This window comes from Penicillium maclennaniae (assembly GCF_028827695.1).
Source record: "Penicillium maclennaniae strain IBT 15551 chromosome Unknown utg000007l:1.0-4884863.0:1.0-4888362.0, whole genome shotgun sequence".
Taxonomy (NCBI): Eukaryota; Fungi; Ascomycota; class Eurotiomycetes; order Eurotiales; family Aspergillaceae; genus Penicillium; species Penicillium maclennaniae.
This window is the reverse complement of record NW_026623219.1, coordinates 3573662-3590871: the sequence shown is the minus strand read 5'-3', so window position 1 is coordinate 3590871 and position 17210 is coordinate 3573662. Positions and strand designations below refer to the sequence as shown.

At 53.1% G+C, this 17210-nt stretch overlaps 4 protein-coding genes across 4 annotated transcripts; 2 read left to right on the top strand and 2 right to left on the bottom strand.

Moving 5' to 3' along the window:
• Positions 1-612: 612 nt before the first annotated feature.
• Positions 613-1679, top strand: N7477_008558 (HVA22/TB2/DP1 family protein; the record flags this gene model as incomplete). The annotated part of the gene is made up of 3 exons (XM_056970221.1): positions 613-641; positions 706-855; positions 911-1679. The coding sequence occupies 3 exons, from the start codon at positions 613-615 to the stop codon at positions 1677-1679; spliced, it is 948 nt and encodes a 315-aa protein (XP_056820253.1).
• A 1089-nt stretch (positions 1680-2768) lies between these two features.
• N7477_008557 (putative eukaryotic translation initiation factor subunit eIF-4F) lies at positions 2769-7803 on the top strand (the record flags this gene model as incomplete). The annotated part of the gene is made up of 9 exons (XM_056970220.1): positions 2769-3237; positions 3297-3412; positions 3581-3804; positions 3867-4175; positions 4250-5516; positions 5578-6808; positions 6867-7028; positions 7085-7128; positions 7195-7803. The coding sequence occupies 9 exons, from the start codon at positions 2769-2771 to the stop codon at positions 7801-7803; spliced, it is 4431 nt and encodes a 1476-aa protein (XP_056820252.1).
• Positions 7804-10564: 2761 nt separating this feature from the next.
• Positions 10565-12092, bottom strand: N7477_008556 (universal stress protein; the record flags this gene model as incomplete). Its single annotated transcript, XM_056970219.1, has 4 exons — positions 10565-11182; positions 11203-11286; positions 11336-11726; positions 11785-12092. 4 exons carry the CDS (start codon positions 12090-12092, stop codon positions 10565-10567), a joined length of 1401 nt encoding a protein of 466 aa, XP_056820251.1.
• A 1715-nt stretch (positions 12093-13807) lies between these two features.
• Positions 13808-14617, bottom strand: N7477_008555 (uncharacterized protein; the record flags this gene model as incomplete). The annotated part of the gene is made up of 1 exon (XM_056970218.1): positions 13808-14617. The coding sequence occupies one exon, from the start codon at positions 14615-14617 to the stop codon at positions 13808-13810; it is 810 nt and encodes a 269-aa protein (XP_056820250.1).
• Positions 14618-17210: the final 2593 nt, after the last annotated feature.

Here is a 17210-nt window from a genome sequence, read left to right as displayed (position 1 = left end):
ATGCGGAGACGCGGGGAGAGGGGGAGTGCGGCCACGCCAGTCTCCAGTGTCAGGTGGTTTGGAATAGAGCACAAAGATTCATGGGAGCAAATGGTAACATGAGCACAGCAGAGTGACCAGTTGTTGCACATATATTTGGGTGGATATGAGCTGATTAAGGCAATCGGGGAAATCGGGGACAATCGGGGCGATCGAAGTGCTCGATGCTCCGTTGTCATTGATTACACGAAAGAGGGGATGCGAGGCACTGCAAGGCAGTCCTGAGCCCGGAAAACAGCCGCGGTCAAAGGAACAAGGAAGAGTAAGGAGCCGCAGCGTTTAAACGCGCGTGACGTCAAGACGAGCCGTCGATCTCGTGTGGGTTTTATCTTGCCTCAGGCACTGAGGCACATTGCCAGCTGATATCTCTCTGATCTTCTACCCCTCTTCTGCTTCACCTCTTGATTCTACAGAGATCGAGCTTTGAGTGTGATCTCTGCAAAACTGTATCAGAGCCGCGCAGCCCCACCCATTCTGGATGGAGGCTGTTTCGCTTGTTTGCCTAATTCGATCTCCACCGCCGTTTCGTAATCTTTGAAGTTTGATCTCCTGACTCCTACACCCTACACCAACATGTTTGAAATTATCGCGGACTTGATGTCGTAAGTATGGATCCAAATAGAGCTCCTAGCGAGCTATATAGGTAGCACAGCTAATTTGGTGCAGCTCGGTCATCACTATACTCTTCCCGATCTTCGCCTCCTACAAGGCTCTCCGCACCTCCGACCCCTCACAACTTGCACCATGGCTGATGTACTGGGTGGTCTTGTCGGTCATCTTGCTGGTAGAGTCCTGGACTGTGTTCATCATCGGATGGTATGGACCGTTCATTTACCTAGTGCTAGGCCGCCGCTAACCACTATCTGTCTAGGTTCCCCTTCTATAGCTGGATCCGCCTCTTTTTCATGTGCTACCTCGTTCTTCCCCAGACTCAGGGAGCCCGACTGATCTACCAAGACTATGTGGATCCGTTTTTGACGCATCACGAGCGGGAGATCGAGGAGACAATCGGTCGCACTCATGAGCGAGCCAAAGCACTCGGCCTGCAGTATCTCTATAAGGCTTTTGATCTGGTCAGGGAGAAGCTGTTGGGTCTACCTGCCCATAGCCAGGTACCTCCGCCACCGTCGGGGCCTGCTGCTTACGCTCAGTCATTGCTGTCTCGATTCAATCTGCCGTCAACCGGAGCAGCCGCAAGCTCCAACGACTGGTACTCAGTTCTCGGGTCAGCGTTGGGCTCGGTCAAATCGGCGGGCAAGTCTCGCGAGGCACGCGAAGAAGAGCTATCGGCCAGTGGCACTCTTCTTCAGCGCAAGCTAGAAAACATGACCGGGGCCGAGAAAGAAAACTATATAAATGTCCAGCGTGAGGCCCTTGATTTCTTGCGCTCGACGTTGGCGCGAGAGGAAAAGGCCATGGGTCGTGACGATCCTGATACGGATGACCTGGCCTACGGACCTTCGCTGCGAAAGAATCGGAGCGATAACAGCTTCGACGTGATCGACAACGAAGATCTCGGAAGCAGAGCCTCGCGTCAGACCAGCGGGAAATGGGCCGGCTGGCTGGGCACCGAGCATGACTCGTCAGGCTCCTCAGGCACCGACTATGCCGCGCGGACAACGGGATACGATCGCTACTAAGGAACAGACAAGTGATCTGGACTAGAGATCGCAAGAAAAATTAGAAGCTGGGAATGTACTTGAATGGAGAATTTGCTTTGCATTAGCGTCATCCAGTAATCCGTACTTTGACCAAACAAGTCCCAGGTAACATTTATCCAGGATTTGACAGTTCTCGGGGGATGATCCCCGATTCCGTCGGAGAGAATGCTGCAGCAGAAGGTTCTGCAAGGCGCGGAGGTCGGGGCAGATCGCAAGAATGCATATCCCGTTTATAATAGCTCGAGAGTAAGTAGCGTAAAGGGGATGGGAACATCCCTGGAGTCCGAAGTACCTGGTAAGCTGGGCATGATTCTTCGATTTATGACTCAGTGACTGTTAGCTCGTAGAGGCGTTACAGGTCTTTCCCATGATGATTTGGTGGCAATGGGGAAACCGTGCGGGATGTGGATTCCTTGGACGATCCACACAAGATAGTTGGCATTGTTCTCTTTAAATATCATTTGAGGCCCGGAAGTCCCATCTGTTGCAAATCGTCATAATCAAATCTGAAGTCACACAGAGAAGAACAAATCCATTTTTATATCTCTCTCGCTAGCCGATGTCATGGGTGGCGGACCTAAGAATCTTTCTCTGTAGATAGAACCAGCTTTCACTCCCCCCCTTCTCCCCTTCGTCCCCTTTCCTTTTATTTTTTTTTCCCCTTCTTCCAACCCTTCCAACAAACTCGTAACTCCATCTTCGTAGGGTTACTCATTAAAACGGTAAGTTGGGCTTGAGTGCTTGTTGCGCCGTGCTTCCACAAACCCCCGTCAATTTTTCCCACCGAACACAACTTTTTTTCCTTGGAATTTTTCATCTTCCACAACCCACAACACCTTCAATCAAAAACACTCCTGTGGACCACACGCTGCTTTCTTTCGCTGCGTAGCTGGTCCTTGTGTGTCGAATTATTCTTTCGGCCACTCCGTTTTGGAATTTTTTTAATCGAATCCCCGTGCAGATTCCAGGTTTGGATGCGGCCTTGATTGAGCCCCAGCCAACCCTTGACATCACTGTCACCTCTCAAAACACCCTCTCTGCGCATACGACGTGGACACTACCTGTCTAATGACATCAAACCCTCCTCAGTCGGGCGTTCAAAAAGGACAGAGCACCGCTACCACCTCCCCTTCGCCCGCCTCCAACACCCCCCTGGCCGCGACTGCTTCGGCGCCGTCCAGGTCCTACGCCAACGCCACGAAGAAGTCCGCGACGGACTCGACCGCCGCTCCCGTCACCGTGGGTGGCTCGGCGCAACATGGGAAGTCGACTTCCGTGTCTCCTGTGAACGGCAAACCCATGCAAAACCAACCGACCCAGCAGGCAGCTTCGGGTGTTACCATCGTGAATGGCGCCCCGACTGCTCCTGCTGCTTCCCAGGGCGATCACTCGCGCAAGCCCTCCGTGACTATCACATCGGCCGGTACCTCGGGCTACATTCCTAACGGCGGTCCCGCCGGTCGTCCCAATAGCCTTCAGTTCGGCTTCGCCAACCAGCAGAGCTCGCCCAACATGGGCAACCCTGCGCTTGCGTCCAGTCAGTCGCAATCCGGCCTGAATGCTCCGTCTACGAATCCGCGTGTCACTTCGCCTCAGACTTCTCCCTCTCCGATCCCACAGCCCGCCTCCAGCGGTGGCCGCCCCCTCCCTCGACCTATCAGGCAGGAAATGTGCCCAACTTTGGCAGCTTTGGAGAGTCTGGTGATAACAACGTAAGTAATGTGCCCTTTGGTCCCATGCTGTGACTGCTTTCCGTCGAAACTTGGGTGTGCGCGAAAGCGTATCGTGACAAAATGTGCGGAACGCGACCGCGCAAATGCTTGTCCCAAGACCCCCACGTTTAAACTCGTCGCTCACATGGTTCCGTTCAACTTTCACAGGCTCCTCTTGGTCCCGGTCCTCAGCATCTTCGTCGCGAATCTTCCCAGTCGACCCACAGCGACATGAGCAACCACATGGGCTCTGGACCTGGACGTGGTGGCTACCCTCACCAGGGTGGCCGTGGTCGTGGATATTCTCAGTCTAACTACCAAGGACAGCCCTACTCCCCCGGCCCTGACCTTCCGCCCTACTCCCAATCAGCCTCGCGGTGGTCACAACATGGGTCCTCAGTTCCACGGCCCCAACCAGGGTCGCCCGATGGGCTTCCCCAACTCGCCGCACCAGGCAAACCGCAGCCCCGCGCTCGCCAACGCGCATCCCAACCCCACTACCCCCCCAGATGAACGCAGTTCCCATGCACATGCCGCCCCAGGGCTACGGCTATAACCCGAACATGGGTCCCCAAATGGTAAATTTACACTCTCATACCTTTTCGCAACGCGGGCGTCGCAATCTCAATAGAGGTCGCCGAAACACCTTGACCCCTCATGAATTTGATATCCGGAATGGTGTCCGCAATGGCACGGGCTACCCATTCAATCATGCCCCAACCTACCCCCCAACCTATGCTCCCAGTACCCAGCCTCCCGACTTGTCTCCCAATCTGAATTTTGCCCCCGAAAACAGGCGATTTTGAACGATATCTAACATGGATGAAAACCACTCAGGGCTACCCTCCTTTACGACCCCACCTACGGCTACGGTTACCCTACTGGTTACATGGCACCCCAGGGACAGTACATGGCCCCTCCCTCGCCCCAACCCCGTGCTGGTCTGCCTTACAACCCCCAGGCTGCCGGATTCATGCAGGGCCAGTATCCCGTTCAGCCGCCACCGCAGTCGACTCCTCTCTCGCGCACGCCCTCTCAGATGTCTACTGACCGTCCTGGATCAAGCCTGGGTCAACCCGCTCCAGGTACTCCAGGTGCTACTCACGCTCACACCGGTAGCAGAACTTCTAACAGCCCCGCACCGAATAAGCCCAACTTCGTCATTCCCGCCAAGAAGAGCGCCATTGTCATCAAGGATCCCAGTGGTGCTGTTAAGACCTTCGAGAAGACCCCGGCATCCCCGGCTCGTGCCACACCCTCTCCTGTTAAGATTTCCACGCCTCCCACTTCGACGCCACCTCCTCGAACCGCCAGCGCCGCCGATCACTCTCGCACTGAAAGCAAGGTTGCCAGCAGCAAGACTGACGAGGAGAAGAAGCAAGAGTTGAAGGACGCTGTCCGCCAGAAGATCCAGGAGGATGAGGCTGCTCAGAAGCGCCAGGCTGAGGAGGCTGCTCGCAAGAGCGCCGAGGATGTCAAGGCTGCTGAGCCCAAGAAGGATGATGCCGCTGAGTCTGCTCGTGCTGCAATGGAGGACTTGAGCCTGAAGGAGAAGGCTGCCCCTACTGAGAAGGCTGCTACTACTGAGAAGGTTGTCTCGGCTGAGGAGCCCAAGAAGGCCGCCCCCGCTGAGAAGGCCGCCCCTGCTGAGAAGGCCGCCCCTGCTGAGAAGGCCGCCCCTACTGAGAAGGCCGCCCCCGCTGAGAAGGCCGCCCCTGCTGAGAAGGTTGTCTCGGCTGAGGAGCCCAAGAAGGCCGCCGCTCCTCCTCCCGCCGATGAGGAAGAGATCGACTTCGATGCAATTGAGCGTGAGATGGCCGAGATCGAGGCCAAAGAGCGTGCCGCCGAGGAAGACTACAACCGCAAGAAGCAGGAGAAGAAGGAGGCTGCCGAGCGCAAAGAGCGCGAAGAGCGTGAGAATTACGAGGCTAACATGAAGAAGGCCGAGCAGGAGGCTGAGGAGCGTGAGCTCGCCCGCGAGGCTGCTCGTGCCAAGGGCGAGACTGTTTCCGATGAGTCCAAGGAGCTCTTTGCTTCTCTGAAGACGGGCGGCTTCGGTGCCACCGAGACCTCTACCCCTGGCGACAGCGGTGCTGCCACTCCTGTTTCATCTGACATGTCCATGGGTCCCCCCCGCTAAGCCCGCAAGTGCTACTGGCAAGAAGCCCGCTGGCCTGAAGCTCGACACCCCTAAGCCCACCGAGCCTCTGCAGCCCAGCGCTGCCATGAAGTCTCTTCAAAATGCCAAGTACCTGGAAGATCTCAGCAAGGTCACATACCCCTCCGCCTTTACCGCCCCCGACGCTACTTTGAATGCCTCTTCTCCCGTTGGCCGTCGATTCCACTATGACCGTGACTTCTTGCTCCAGTTCCAGGCTATCTTCAAGGATAAAATCTCCGTTGACTGGGATTCTCGTGTCCGTGAGACTGTTGGCGATAGCGACGCCTCCTCACGCCCCCAGTCTGCCCGCACCCCCAGCATGGGTGGCCGCTCTAACTCCCGCAGCGCCATGGGAACCTTCCCCGGCTCGATGGGTCAGTTTGGTCAGCCCGGAAACCGCCACAGCATGCCTCCTGTCAACTCCGGCATGGGTCGCGGTGGCTTCCCCGGTAGCTTCCCCGGTGGCCCTGGCATGCGTGGAATGGGTACTCCCTCTATTAGCCGCAGTGGCTCCAACTTGGGTCCCATGTCTCCTCGCAACGTTTCCAGCAAGGGCCGCAATGCCTCCAAGGCTAAGCACAGTGACAAGAAGGAGCAGGAGCACAACAAGTCCATGCCTCTCACTGCCGGTATGGATTTGAAGGCTCTTGAGGTCTCCTCCAGTGGCTGGAAGCCCCGTAGCATCGGTCAAGCTTCCGCGGCCGGCCCTGCCCCTGGTGGCGAAGGCTACCTTGCTCCTGATGTCGTGCAGCGTAAGGTCAAGTCTCTTCTGAACAAGATGACACCTGAGAAATTCGACCGTATTTCCGATCAGATTCTTGAGATCGTCTCTCAATCAAAGGACGAGACCGATGGCCGTACTCTCCGCCAATGCATTCAGTTGGTGTTCGAGAAGGCTACCGATGAAGCCCACTGGGCACCTATGTATGCTAAGTTCTGCAAGCGTATGCTTGAGAGCATGAGTTTGGACATCAAGGATGAGAACATCCGCGATAAGAACGGAAACGTCGTTGCCGGTGGCAATCTCTTCCGCAAGTACCTGCTCAACCGTTGTCAGGAGGAATTCGAGCGCGGTTGGAAGGTTAACCTGCCTGAGAAGCCGGAGGGTGTTACCGAAGAGATCGCGATGATGTCCGACGAGTACTATATCGCTGCTGCTGCTAAGCGTCGTGGTCTTGGTCTCGTCAAGTTCATTGGTGAGCTTTACAAGCTGGGCATGTTGACTGAGCGCATCAGTAAGTTTAAATCGTTCCACTTGCAACGAGTTCACGGATTGCTAATTTCTATCTTTAGTGCACGAGTGTGTTAAGAAGCTGGTCGACTATGAGGGTATGCCCGATGAGGCCGAAGTTGAGTCGTTGACTTCTCTTCTGCGCACCATTGGTGCCTCCCTGGATGCTTCCGAGCGTGGCCACGCCATGATGGATGCTTACTTCGCTCGTATTAACCTCATGGGTATGTCGGGCTCTTCCAGTAATTACATCTGTAAACAACACTAACACACTCTCTAGTTGAGACACCCGGCCTTCCTAGTCGTCTGCGTTTCATGCTTTTGGTATGTTGACATCTGTCTTGATTTGTTTACTTTGTTTTTCTTTTTCAAAACTAACACATTCTTAAGGATGTCATTGATCTTCGTGCCAAGCGCTGGGCTTCGAAGGATGCCGACAAGGGTCCCAAGACCATCACACAGATTCGCGAGGAGGCTGCGCGCGCCCAACAGGAGGCGGAGGCGGAGCGCCAGCGCCAGCAAGCCAACCGTGGCGGCGGTGGCCGTCCCCAAATGGGACGTGGTGACGCCCGTGGATTCAGCTACGGAGGCCACCAAGCACCCCCGCCCGACTATGCCTCCAGCAAGGTTGGTAGTGACGACCTTCGCCGTCTTCGCGCCACCCGCAACACCAACCAGAGCACTCCCTTCGGCTCTAGCCTCCTCGGCTCGCGCAGCAGCAGTGGCCGCAAGAACCTGGGTCCCGGTGGCAGCCTGGTCCGCGGCAGCGACGATAGTGCCGCCAGCAGCCGCAGTGGCACTCCCGCTGGCAAAAAGGAGGACAAGGATGCTTCCTCTTCAATGAACGCTTTCAGCGCCCTTGCTGCGCTGGAAGACCGCGATAACATGGCCACCTCCCCGCCTTCAAACCCTACCTCCCCGGCTCTCACCAAGTCGCAGCCCGCCACCGAGCGTCGGCCCTCAAAAACCCCGTCGAAGGATGACGAGAACGCAGCATAGATTCTTTAGGATAATGATCAACGTTTTCCATTACTCTTGGTTCAACAAAAGATTTCCCTTTTTCTCGTTTTGCATGTTCTTCCATCTTGCTCCCATCACTGCGCCTGTTTCTAATGTCGAAAGTCCCCGTCCTTGCATGTTCCGACTGGTCGGGTTTTTACCGCGGGACTTTTTTTCTTCCTCGTCTCTTTTCTTTGACGATTCATAGTGTACAATCTTCACATCTTTTTCTATTCTTCTATTGTCCACCTTCTTTCTCGTTCTTGCCTGACCTGGGGTCGAGAATGGAGTCTTACTGCGTAGGATTAAGCTACGGGGTAGCTACGATTATTTTGCTGTTGTGCTGGATTTTCTAGTGTGTGCTCCTGACTCTCGATTAGGAGAGGGAAGGAAAGGGAATGGAATGGATGCAATTGCCCGATTTTTCTCTTCTGTTCCTATTTTGAAATACCCCAGGTCTCGATAGGAATTTTGATGGATGCTTTGATACTTCCTTGTAACTTCCTTGTAAAGTAGCTCTTTCTCTGTAGATGCGTAGGCTCTCAATACTGGCTTAATTGGTTCTATCCATCTCATCCATCTTAGGCGACATTCTACGCTCTCTGCAGATGCCCGAAGTAGGTAGGTCACATGATTGTCGCCGCTCTTAGACAGTGAGTCCAATTTGGGACGTGACAGAGGCTTAAACGAATCCTGAGAAGCGCAGCTCTAAAGAGGCAAAGTGATGAATCATTTCCGTACCTTCCAAATTTTCCAAAATCATACCTTGCTAAGCTCTTGATCATGAAAACCTCCCCAATCTCTGTGGAAGATGCCGCTCTCCGGATGACACGAGCCTTCACGCTCCGCAAGAGATGATCGGGCTCTCTTGCCAATTATCTTCTCTACTAAAACGCGAGGTGGAGGTGACGTCAACTCCCACTTCAACGCCATGGCTACATACAGCAAATCGAGTGCTAGTCGCGATTGGACTTGCGCTAAGCACAAGCTGCCTTGCGATGAGGATACACACCAAGATTGCGATAATGAAGAAGTTCTGGTGGGACGATGGTCCGTGATCTCCCTCCTCCTTTTCTGCTACTGTATCAAATTTCTCTGGATGGATCGTTAACACGATTCGACGGGCTAGTGTGCATTATCATTGCCTGGGTAAGAATCAACACCAGTACCAGTCACAGCAAGATCTAATAGCTTATCGGCTGTCCGAAGACGTTTTCTGTTGGTACCCAAGCGGTCATCTTATGTAAGTCCCATCCATCACGCACTGATGCCTTGAATATAATTCCAATTCTTCCTATCAGACGGTTGCGCCCGCGGCGGCATCGGAACCCACATAGTTGACCTGTCTCCAGCAACTATACAAATTTTATTCAAGGTATCAGCTCCGGGCCATGATCCTTCTGCCGAGATTCTTCAAGATTCTCAAGAGAAAAATCAGAAACTAATTTAGACCCCCTTTAATGCGCAAAGGTGATTCTAGCAGGAGCAGTGATTTATATTCCCTACCTCGCATTTGCAAAATTCGCCTTGCTCATGCTCTACTACCGACTCCTCATCACCTTCCAAGCCTGGATCTATACAATCTACGTCGTCGCCTTCATTATCTCCGGGTACAGCATCGCACTAGCCCTAGCACTGATCTTCGCCTGCAGTCCAATTCAAAAAGGATGGGACATTACAATTACCGGGGGTTCTTGTATCAGTAGACCAGGCTTATACCTCGCAACAGCAATCACAAACACAGTCAGCGATTTGGTCCTGATCTTGATCCCAGTGAAGATCGTCTGGGGACTTCGGATCCGGCTTCCGGAGAAGTTAGGAGTCATCTTCATGTTTGGGATAGGGTGTCTGTATGGACCGATTCCCCATCCCTTACTAACGCGCGTAGCATGCTGATTCGCGATTTGAATCCAGAACCATCATCACAAGTATCCTACGCTTAGCCACTTTGTGGCCTCTGGTCACATCGCAAGATATCTCGTACAAAATGGCTCTGGCGTGCCTATTCATGTAAGCTCCAATTGGAAGCTTGGTTAGAAGCTTGGATGAATTACTAAAGGCGAGGTGGAAAATCGATTTAAGCATCATCGAAGCCAATTTTATCATTTTGTGTGGTTCCCTCCCTTACCTCCGCCAATTTGTTCGCCATTACGCCTCGAATCGACTTCCCGGTCGCTGGATCAAAAGACATTTACTACGGTCGACTTATAGCTCTACGCCAAACGGTCGAGATGCGCATTTTGAAGATTTTTGTCGACGTCTTGATGAAGAAGAACTTTGATGTTCTACCACAACAAGACAGTGACATTTGAAAGGGATACTTCTCTGCCACGAATTCAGGACATGGTTCTGCGGAATATAGACTACAATTCCAAGATCATCGTTTGCAGCTATGAAATTACTTGCTGGGCTCAAGATGCAGTACCAGACTGGCTGACTTCCACATCTACCGGTGAACGGCAGATGTCTCAGGTCCAAATTAATTGATCCTAAAGGTTAAAAGGATTAGATATTGAGAATAGAAAAGAAAAAGCCTTTTTAAAGCTCGGCTGGCCGAGATGGATAAGAAGAGATGTATTTTGGTATCAATTCCAGACGTCCTCACAGTCTATGTGTAAAGAGAGACAGGACGAGTGTCAAAACATGGGGACGTGCAGGGGTATTTTGCGCGCTGGTGGGGGTATAAAGGCCAGAGTTTGGTGCACTGGCGCTGTACAAATGCAATTGCTCGGATGTGAAATGACCGGTCGATTCAATCGTCCTACTTGGCTTTCTCATCGTGGTCATTCAAAACTTTCTCGTCATTGTCGTTTGAGACTTCGATCGTTGGGATCGAACCGGGAGTTGCAGGTATTTCATCGGGTGTTGGCGCTGCAGAGTCGGGATCGAGTCCTCTGGAAGCTGATTCTGTATCGTCGGATGACTCTTCGCTTGGCTCGTCGAGTGCTGCAGGGGTGGGTGGACGTTCTGGTCTTTCTGTGTCTTCACCAAAACTGATGCTCTCTTCTGAACTGGCAGGGCTGCCGATGAGGGGGCTCTTCATGACCACTGCATCAAGCGAGTGGGGAACTGGAGATGTAGAGTCAGAGTCGTCATGGCTGAGGCTGCTGCGGTCCGAGACAGAGATAGAGCTCCGAGAGTTGGCATGAGAGTAGGATGCTGGAAGACCGAGCGCTTCGGCGACGGCAGCCTCCTCATCGGGAAGTTTAGAAATCCCATCCTCGGTGCTAGAACTGGCGTCGAAAATGCGACTTCCTCGCTGCTCGCTGAGATTGAGAATCTGGTTGTAGCTTTTGCGAGTGGGATCTGCGCGACGCTTCTTTTTCTTCTTCTCGCGCTTGGGCGATGGCCGCACCACAATGACCGGAATAGGTGATTGCTGCAGGCAGTATTAGAGACAGATCCAGGCAAGAGACTGTGAACGCCCTTCAGGTTGCGCCCACGGGTACCGACCACGAGCATGGCGGGCTCGTATATACGGATCTGGTTCTGTTAGATAACCGCTTAAGTATGGAATTTTGGCCCGACTTACCATCCGCTGGATGATATCTTCCACTTTCCCGACTACTAGTTCTAGAACCAAGCTGATCGCTTTCTCGTCCTGACTGTTCTTCTGAATCACCTGTTCGAACAGCCTCTTTGCCTCCTGACGGTACTTGCCCTCCTCGATGCCAGCATCACTAGCCATGCGCGAATCCTTCTCTACCGCACGCAGACACACAATTTCGTCACCATCGTCGACGAGTTCATCCAGTAGCCACTCGAGGGCGAACTCGGAGTAATCATTTTGGTCTGTGCCCACCAGAAACGATCGGCTTCGCCGTGTACTTTGATACCCCTTATGTTTGTAGTTGAGCGTTAATGAAAAGTCTGGCGCATCAGGATTGTCGAAAGTGTTGAAAGAGACGCCTCGTTCATAGGTCCTATAATCAATCAGCATGGACAATCCGCACTGGATTTCTCTTGGGGGGAGGAACGTACTTTGGCGGCGGCGGTGAAGGACCTCGACCCGCTTGCGCAGACCGCTGGTCTCTCTCGGCTTCCTCCCTGGGCGATGTATCCCCGTAGGAAACCCGCTTTTCCAGGAGTCGGCTAGGCAGCTGCGACTCTGCAGCGGCCACTTGGAACTGAATCGATCTTCGTCGCGGCCTGTCAGTCTTCGACTTGTCTTCGAAAGAGATATTGCGTTTGTGGTGGGTTCCTGCGGCTGCAGACTTTAATGAGCTCTGACTGGACTCCGGACGCTCCTCAGAATCGAACGACGGCTTTGGCGAAGGCGGTGCTGACATGTTTGCGCTGAAGGTGGAAATTCCCGCTCGGCCGGACTTGAAATCGATCAGAGATGTGTGTCTCGTACAGTTTTAAGGGCGGATCTCGGCCGAGAAGTGATTGTCGTGATGCGCGGGGCAAGTGTCACTCCGGGGCTGCGACTGTGTCTCTGGTTCTCGTACAGTCGTGCTATGGAACTGGAGTCGGGCACAAGGCCAATGCTTCCAGCCAACAGGCACGCAATGAAGGTGACTTGCTCAATCACGCATATCCTTCAAACTGGTGACTCCCCCATGAATGAGCTCATGATTTGGACTTGTGGCTCGCGGATGTTGGAAGAGTAAGGCACCAGGTCTTGTGGAGGGAAGCTGTGACGCTTGCAGCGAGGGGTTCATCCCGAACGCGCAGGCGGTGAATGGTTATCGATAGCATATTTGCCGCCCGAATGTTTAGGTGTCATATCTATCACACAACCTTGAAGGGCTTAGTGTATTTTACCTGGTCATTGGTATTGCATAGGGAATCGAGGAGAACATTGGCAGGTTCTACGAAAACGTAGAGTCTCCGACAATAGCCTATCCGGCAACCCCTCTTTTCTGGAGTATCTACGCGGGTCCAACTCGGGCCGACAGGGCCAGATAACCCATTCAGGAAATATGACCCTATTTGACTCCCCCAGGGTCCAACTACCCCAGAGCTTCGGAAAGCATGGATTCCGTCATGCGTTTGGCCCCTGTTAGTTCCGAAGGTCAGCTGGACACACCACTCGCGCAAGATAACCGATAGAAGATAACCGTATTTTGAGCCCAAGAAATAAGTTTGCAGATCCCGGACTTTTCCTAGGAACGCAATCTCCAATTCAACGCCATGTACTCCATACCCCGTCTATCAAATACCAGAGATAGTTACTACCACTTATAGTGCCCCCCTCTAGATCACAACTAATAGAACAATATTGACATGCCCTCGATCCAATTATTGAATCTTCCCTCCCCAGGTGCCTTTGATGTACACACAGATCACACCCAACGTGCGCCTGAGCATCCCCACCTAGCAGAACCTTCACGACACTAGTCACCCGAAGCGGAGCCCGCTATGCCGACTTAGCCGCGATGATCGGGGACTATCGCCCACTATGGCGTGGATCTATCCACCAGCGGTGAAGCCCCGCGAGAGCACATCAGCGCCGAACGACGCTGCGACTATGCTCGGGGCGCTGTCCTGCAGGCCGATCGGTCACATGCACTGTTGGAGGGGTGTGGTTGGCAGTGAATGGTCAATCCGAGACTGCGAGATACAGCTACAGCGACATTTGGGCCTACGTGCTTCCCTTCTGGGTGAATCGCATACAGGTACACGAGGAAGATGTCTGTTTTGAACTGTTTTTTGGTATTGTGAATTTGTGTATTGCTATATACAAAAGTTCGGTCGGGTTTCCAATTTTCCCCGCCTTGGTTACAGTCTCGACCCGTCCACCTGTGGATGGGGAGCGCTGCCCGAGATATTTATCATGAGATGAGATGTCAAACAGAGTGGTGTATCAAAAGTGCCATGTGCGATGATGTCGCCAGAACGCCGAGGAAAATGAAAGAAAATGGGAAGAATGAAGAAAAAAAGGCTATATTCGTCGCTCCAGTCATCGTTCGTAAAGCGTGAGGGTATCACAAGAGTCAAAAACATTTCGTGGTGGTATACAAGAGAGAGATGCAGAATGGTGGGTTTCAGGCAGGTGAGATTAGTATGCCTCGATCATTGTGCTCTCTTGTGAAACGTAGAACTTTGACTCGAACAGATCAGATGGGGAGTCTCCCAATTGGATGGAGTTAGCGGATGCCTCTTTCTCATCGAATGCCTCGAGAGTGGGTTGGGGCGGGGAGGGAGGCGTAGCCTCGTCCTCGGAGCTGTCGTCCAGGTCGGCGAGCAGCTCGGGTGGTGATTGCCGGGATGGGGAACGAGTCAAGCCCAGCTCCTCCAGGTCCTCGTCGTCGTCATATTCAAAATCAGAGTCGGTGTCATCGTCGTCTTCCTCCACAAGGAGGGGGTCCATAGGTGCCACAGGCAACGGTGCTCGACGGCGAACTGGAGTGTTGATGATAAAGTCGTTCTCATCTATGTCGGAATCGTCCTCCTCATCACTGTCACTGAGGTCCGACTCGAGATCGGAGGTATCCTCGGACTCGTAGTCCTCGGGCACCTCAACCACGGACGAGGTGGTGGCCCATTGAATGTGTCGAGGCTCTTCTTGAGATGCCTTGGAGGCACCGCTGACGGTCTGGTTGAACCAGCGTTCTTGCTCGCGCTCAGCGTCAGCGAGGTCGAGCATCAGCGAGTCCAGAAGGTTGGCGTGGCCGACAAGCAAGCGTAGGTCGTGATCCGCCCGCGAAGCTTCGCGAGTGAGCTTCTTGCGGGCGGTATGAGCGAGGTAGTAAGATTGTGTGATGCTCATCTTCTTCTGTTGACGTCTCCGGGCAAGAGCATCAAAGTAGGGGGAAGCGGTGGAGGCAAAGGAAGAATCCTGGGGATGTGCGGAGGTGAGAGAACCCATGATGTTTTTGAGGTCCTTATGAGCTCAAGTAGAAATGACTCGTTCTGCCAAGGTGGTGACTCAATACTGTGATCATCCAGTCACAGGCGGCTATGGCTCGAGGCGGTGTACCCAAGGTGCTTCGGGTGTTTCAAAAGGTCCTCAAATAGGAACCAAGGTGGTATGAGGCTCAAGTTAATTCGATGTTGTGAGTATCAGATCTTGATGTTTATATCGATGTACTGAAAATCCAGAGTGTGACACTGGGGGGGAACGAAGCTGGTTATAAAATATGATGCTTGGCTTATTATTTTTTTTTTCCTTTTCATTCCCGTCTATCCGTCTAAAGTCCGGGTCCCGATCGGAGCGCGAAGATCCCCACCCGATTTTTGCGTGGATCCGCCGAGGCCGACTTTCCGCTGAATAATTCCACTTTTTTTTTCCACTTTTTTTTTCCCTTTTCAGTTTTTTTTGGCCCCATGTCATTTTTCTGAGCATCTACACGGCCAGGAATGCCTTGCGGCTCACACCGCTATCTTGCTCGTATTGCTAGATATGGCCATAAAGAGAGTCACTTATTCGTTACCTCTTCCCGATCTTAACTCTAACCATATCCCCGCTAGTTAATACCGTTATGCTTTTAAATCCATCAGCCCTTCTTTCCTTGTCACCGTGAGTCACCTTAAGTCCGTTCTTCCGTTTCTCGCTGTTTGGCATAGACCCTGGACCCACTCCTGATGACCAATTCGCCCGCGAACCGTTCTTTATTTCTCCAAGCGGACATTTGGTTTCTATTCGATTACTCAACGGTTGCTTCCTCAGCCTTCCAAGATGCGTTCCCTCATAACTTTCGCATAATCCCGCACCGTACTTTTCTGGCGCTGATGATTTCCAATCACTACAACCTTTTGTTCATGACCGCATCACCGTCCTGCTGGGACCAGATGACAATGACCATGTCGTGATTTTCTGCTCGGACCTTCATTCCGTAATTTGTACTCTGTATTACCATGCGGCTGCAATAGTATCCAAGGTTATCGCTCTGCCTATAGGCTTGGCTCTTGACCGCATTCCCCAGAGTCAAAGTCCTGTCATCCTTGTGGCTGCGCACAGGCAGACATGAGGCAGCGCAGTTTCTCGAGACACGTACCAGCCCCCCCCCGCCCCCCTCCTTCCCCCCGGCCCCGGCCTCGCTCCTTGCAGCCTCAGCAGCGAGAAGCGAGTAACAAGGCGGTTCCAGCACCAGCACCGCCCTCTTGGAAGGGCCACGTCTGGAATGCTCGTGTTTCAGAGCCTGAAAGTTAGCGGGAATGTCGAATTGGATGCCTAAAACGGCCAAGTCTAAGAGCCTTGGGAGCCCGCCCTAGTCCCCTTTTGGTATCCTGGTTGTTCGCGGGTGAATTGGTTCTCGCAGCGTACTCGTTTTGGCAGCCTAACGTGACTTTGTTCCCCACTGGAGCCAAAGTTGGGCTGGCAGCCCTACGGGGATCACCGAAATATGATTGATCACTCATTCTAGTGAGTCGTTTGCAATATCGTCTCGCCGCAAATGGCCCCATGCCTGGTTTTGGCAATAATTGAACGCCTTCATCGACATCACCTATCCAGATCCCCCCAAGGATCAAGGTTCAGAACAAGCCACGTCCAATGGTTGCTCTCTCGGGAATGACCCTAGAAGCTGGAGTTAGGAATGGCCCGTAACAGCACCCAAGTCAATTCCATCTCCACGGTAGCTAGGGGCACCTTGGGGCCATTCACAGGCGCACCCAGAATCGCGAGGCTCGGCGTTTAATTCTACGTCTCCGAGGCCGATCCACGTAGACACCTCGATGACATCAAGACCATCGGGCCGCGAAGAAGTGCACCTATAATTAGTTTTCAATTCTGACAAAGAGTAGTGAGGGGATCTGTATAGAGTTCTAGATTACTGATCGTGATTTCCAATCGGGCGCGGGGTCCCCAGCATGAAGCATAAGACAACAGGAAAGGGAAAAGACGATTGATGCCTTGCGCCTCGGGTGTCACCATTAGCTAAGCGGGCCCGGATCGCCGAGGATCGTCGAAACGCAAATCTCCATCGCATCGAGTCTAATCAACTCGTGCACGATGTTATGTGATCACTTGGCTTTCAGGATCGCCGACATCTCCATCAAATCCTATTCCATCCGAGGACCGGACCAAATTGAGTCTGGAAAAGTCCGGAGCCTCGGCGATCTTCAAGCGGAATCTGACAACTCCGACGCCGACGTGCCGTTTACTCCGGAACCGTGGGTTCGTTTGCCGCAGTGCACAACTTTATGTAATACGCATGATCTCCTCTTCCCCAATCCATGTGCGGCCTAGGTAATCTGTCGAATTCCGGGGCCGCATGCCTCATCTCCAAAGGGCATCACATTGCGGGGCCTGTCATGTGGCTCTGTCTTTGCCTGGTTTGCCGAGTTTCTTCGTCACCAGACCGGGGGGGATTTCCGGTGTATTGCACGGATGGGAGCGGGTGCGGTGAAGCAATGGACATTAGACATGATATCCCCCTTGCTGCAGGTTGTATGAAGATGACATTTTGTGAGACATTCAATGTTCCGGGCTAAAGTGCTGGCTCGATCGGGTGCATAGT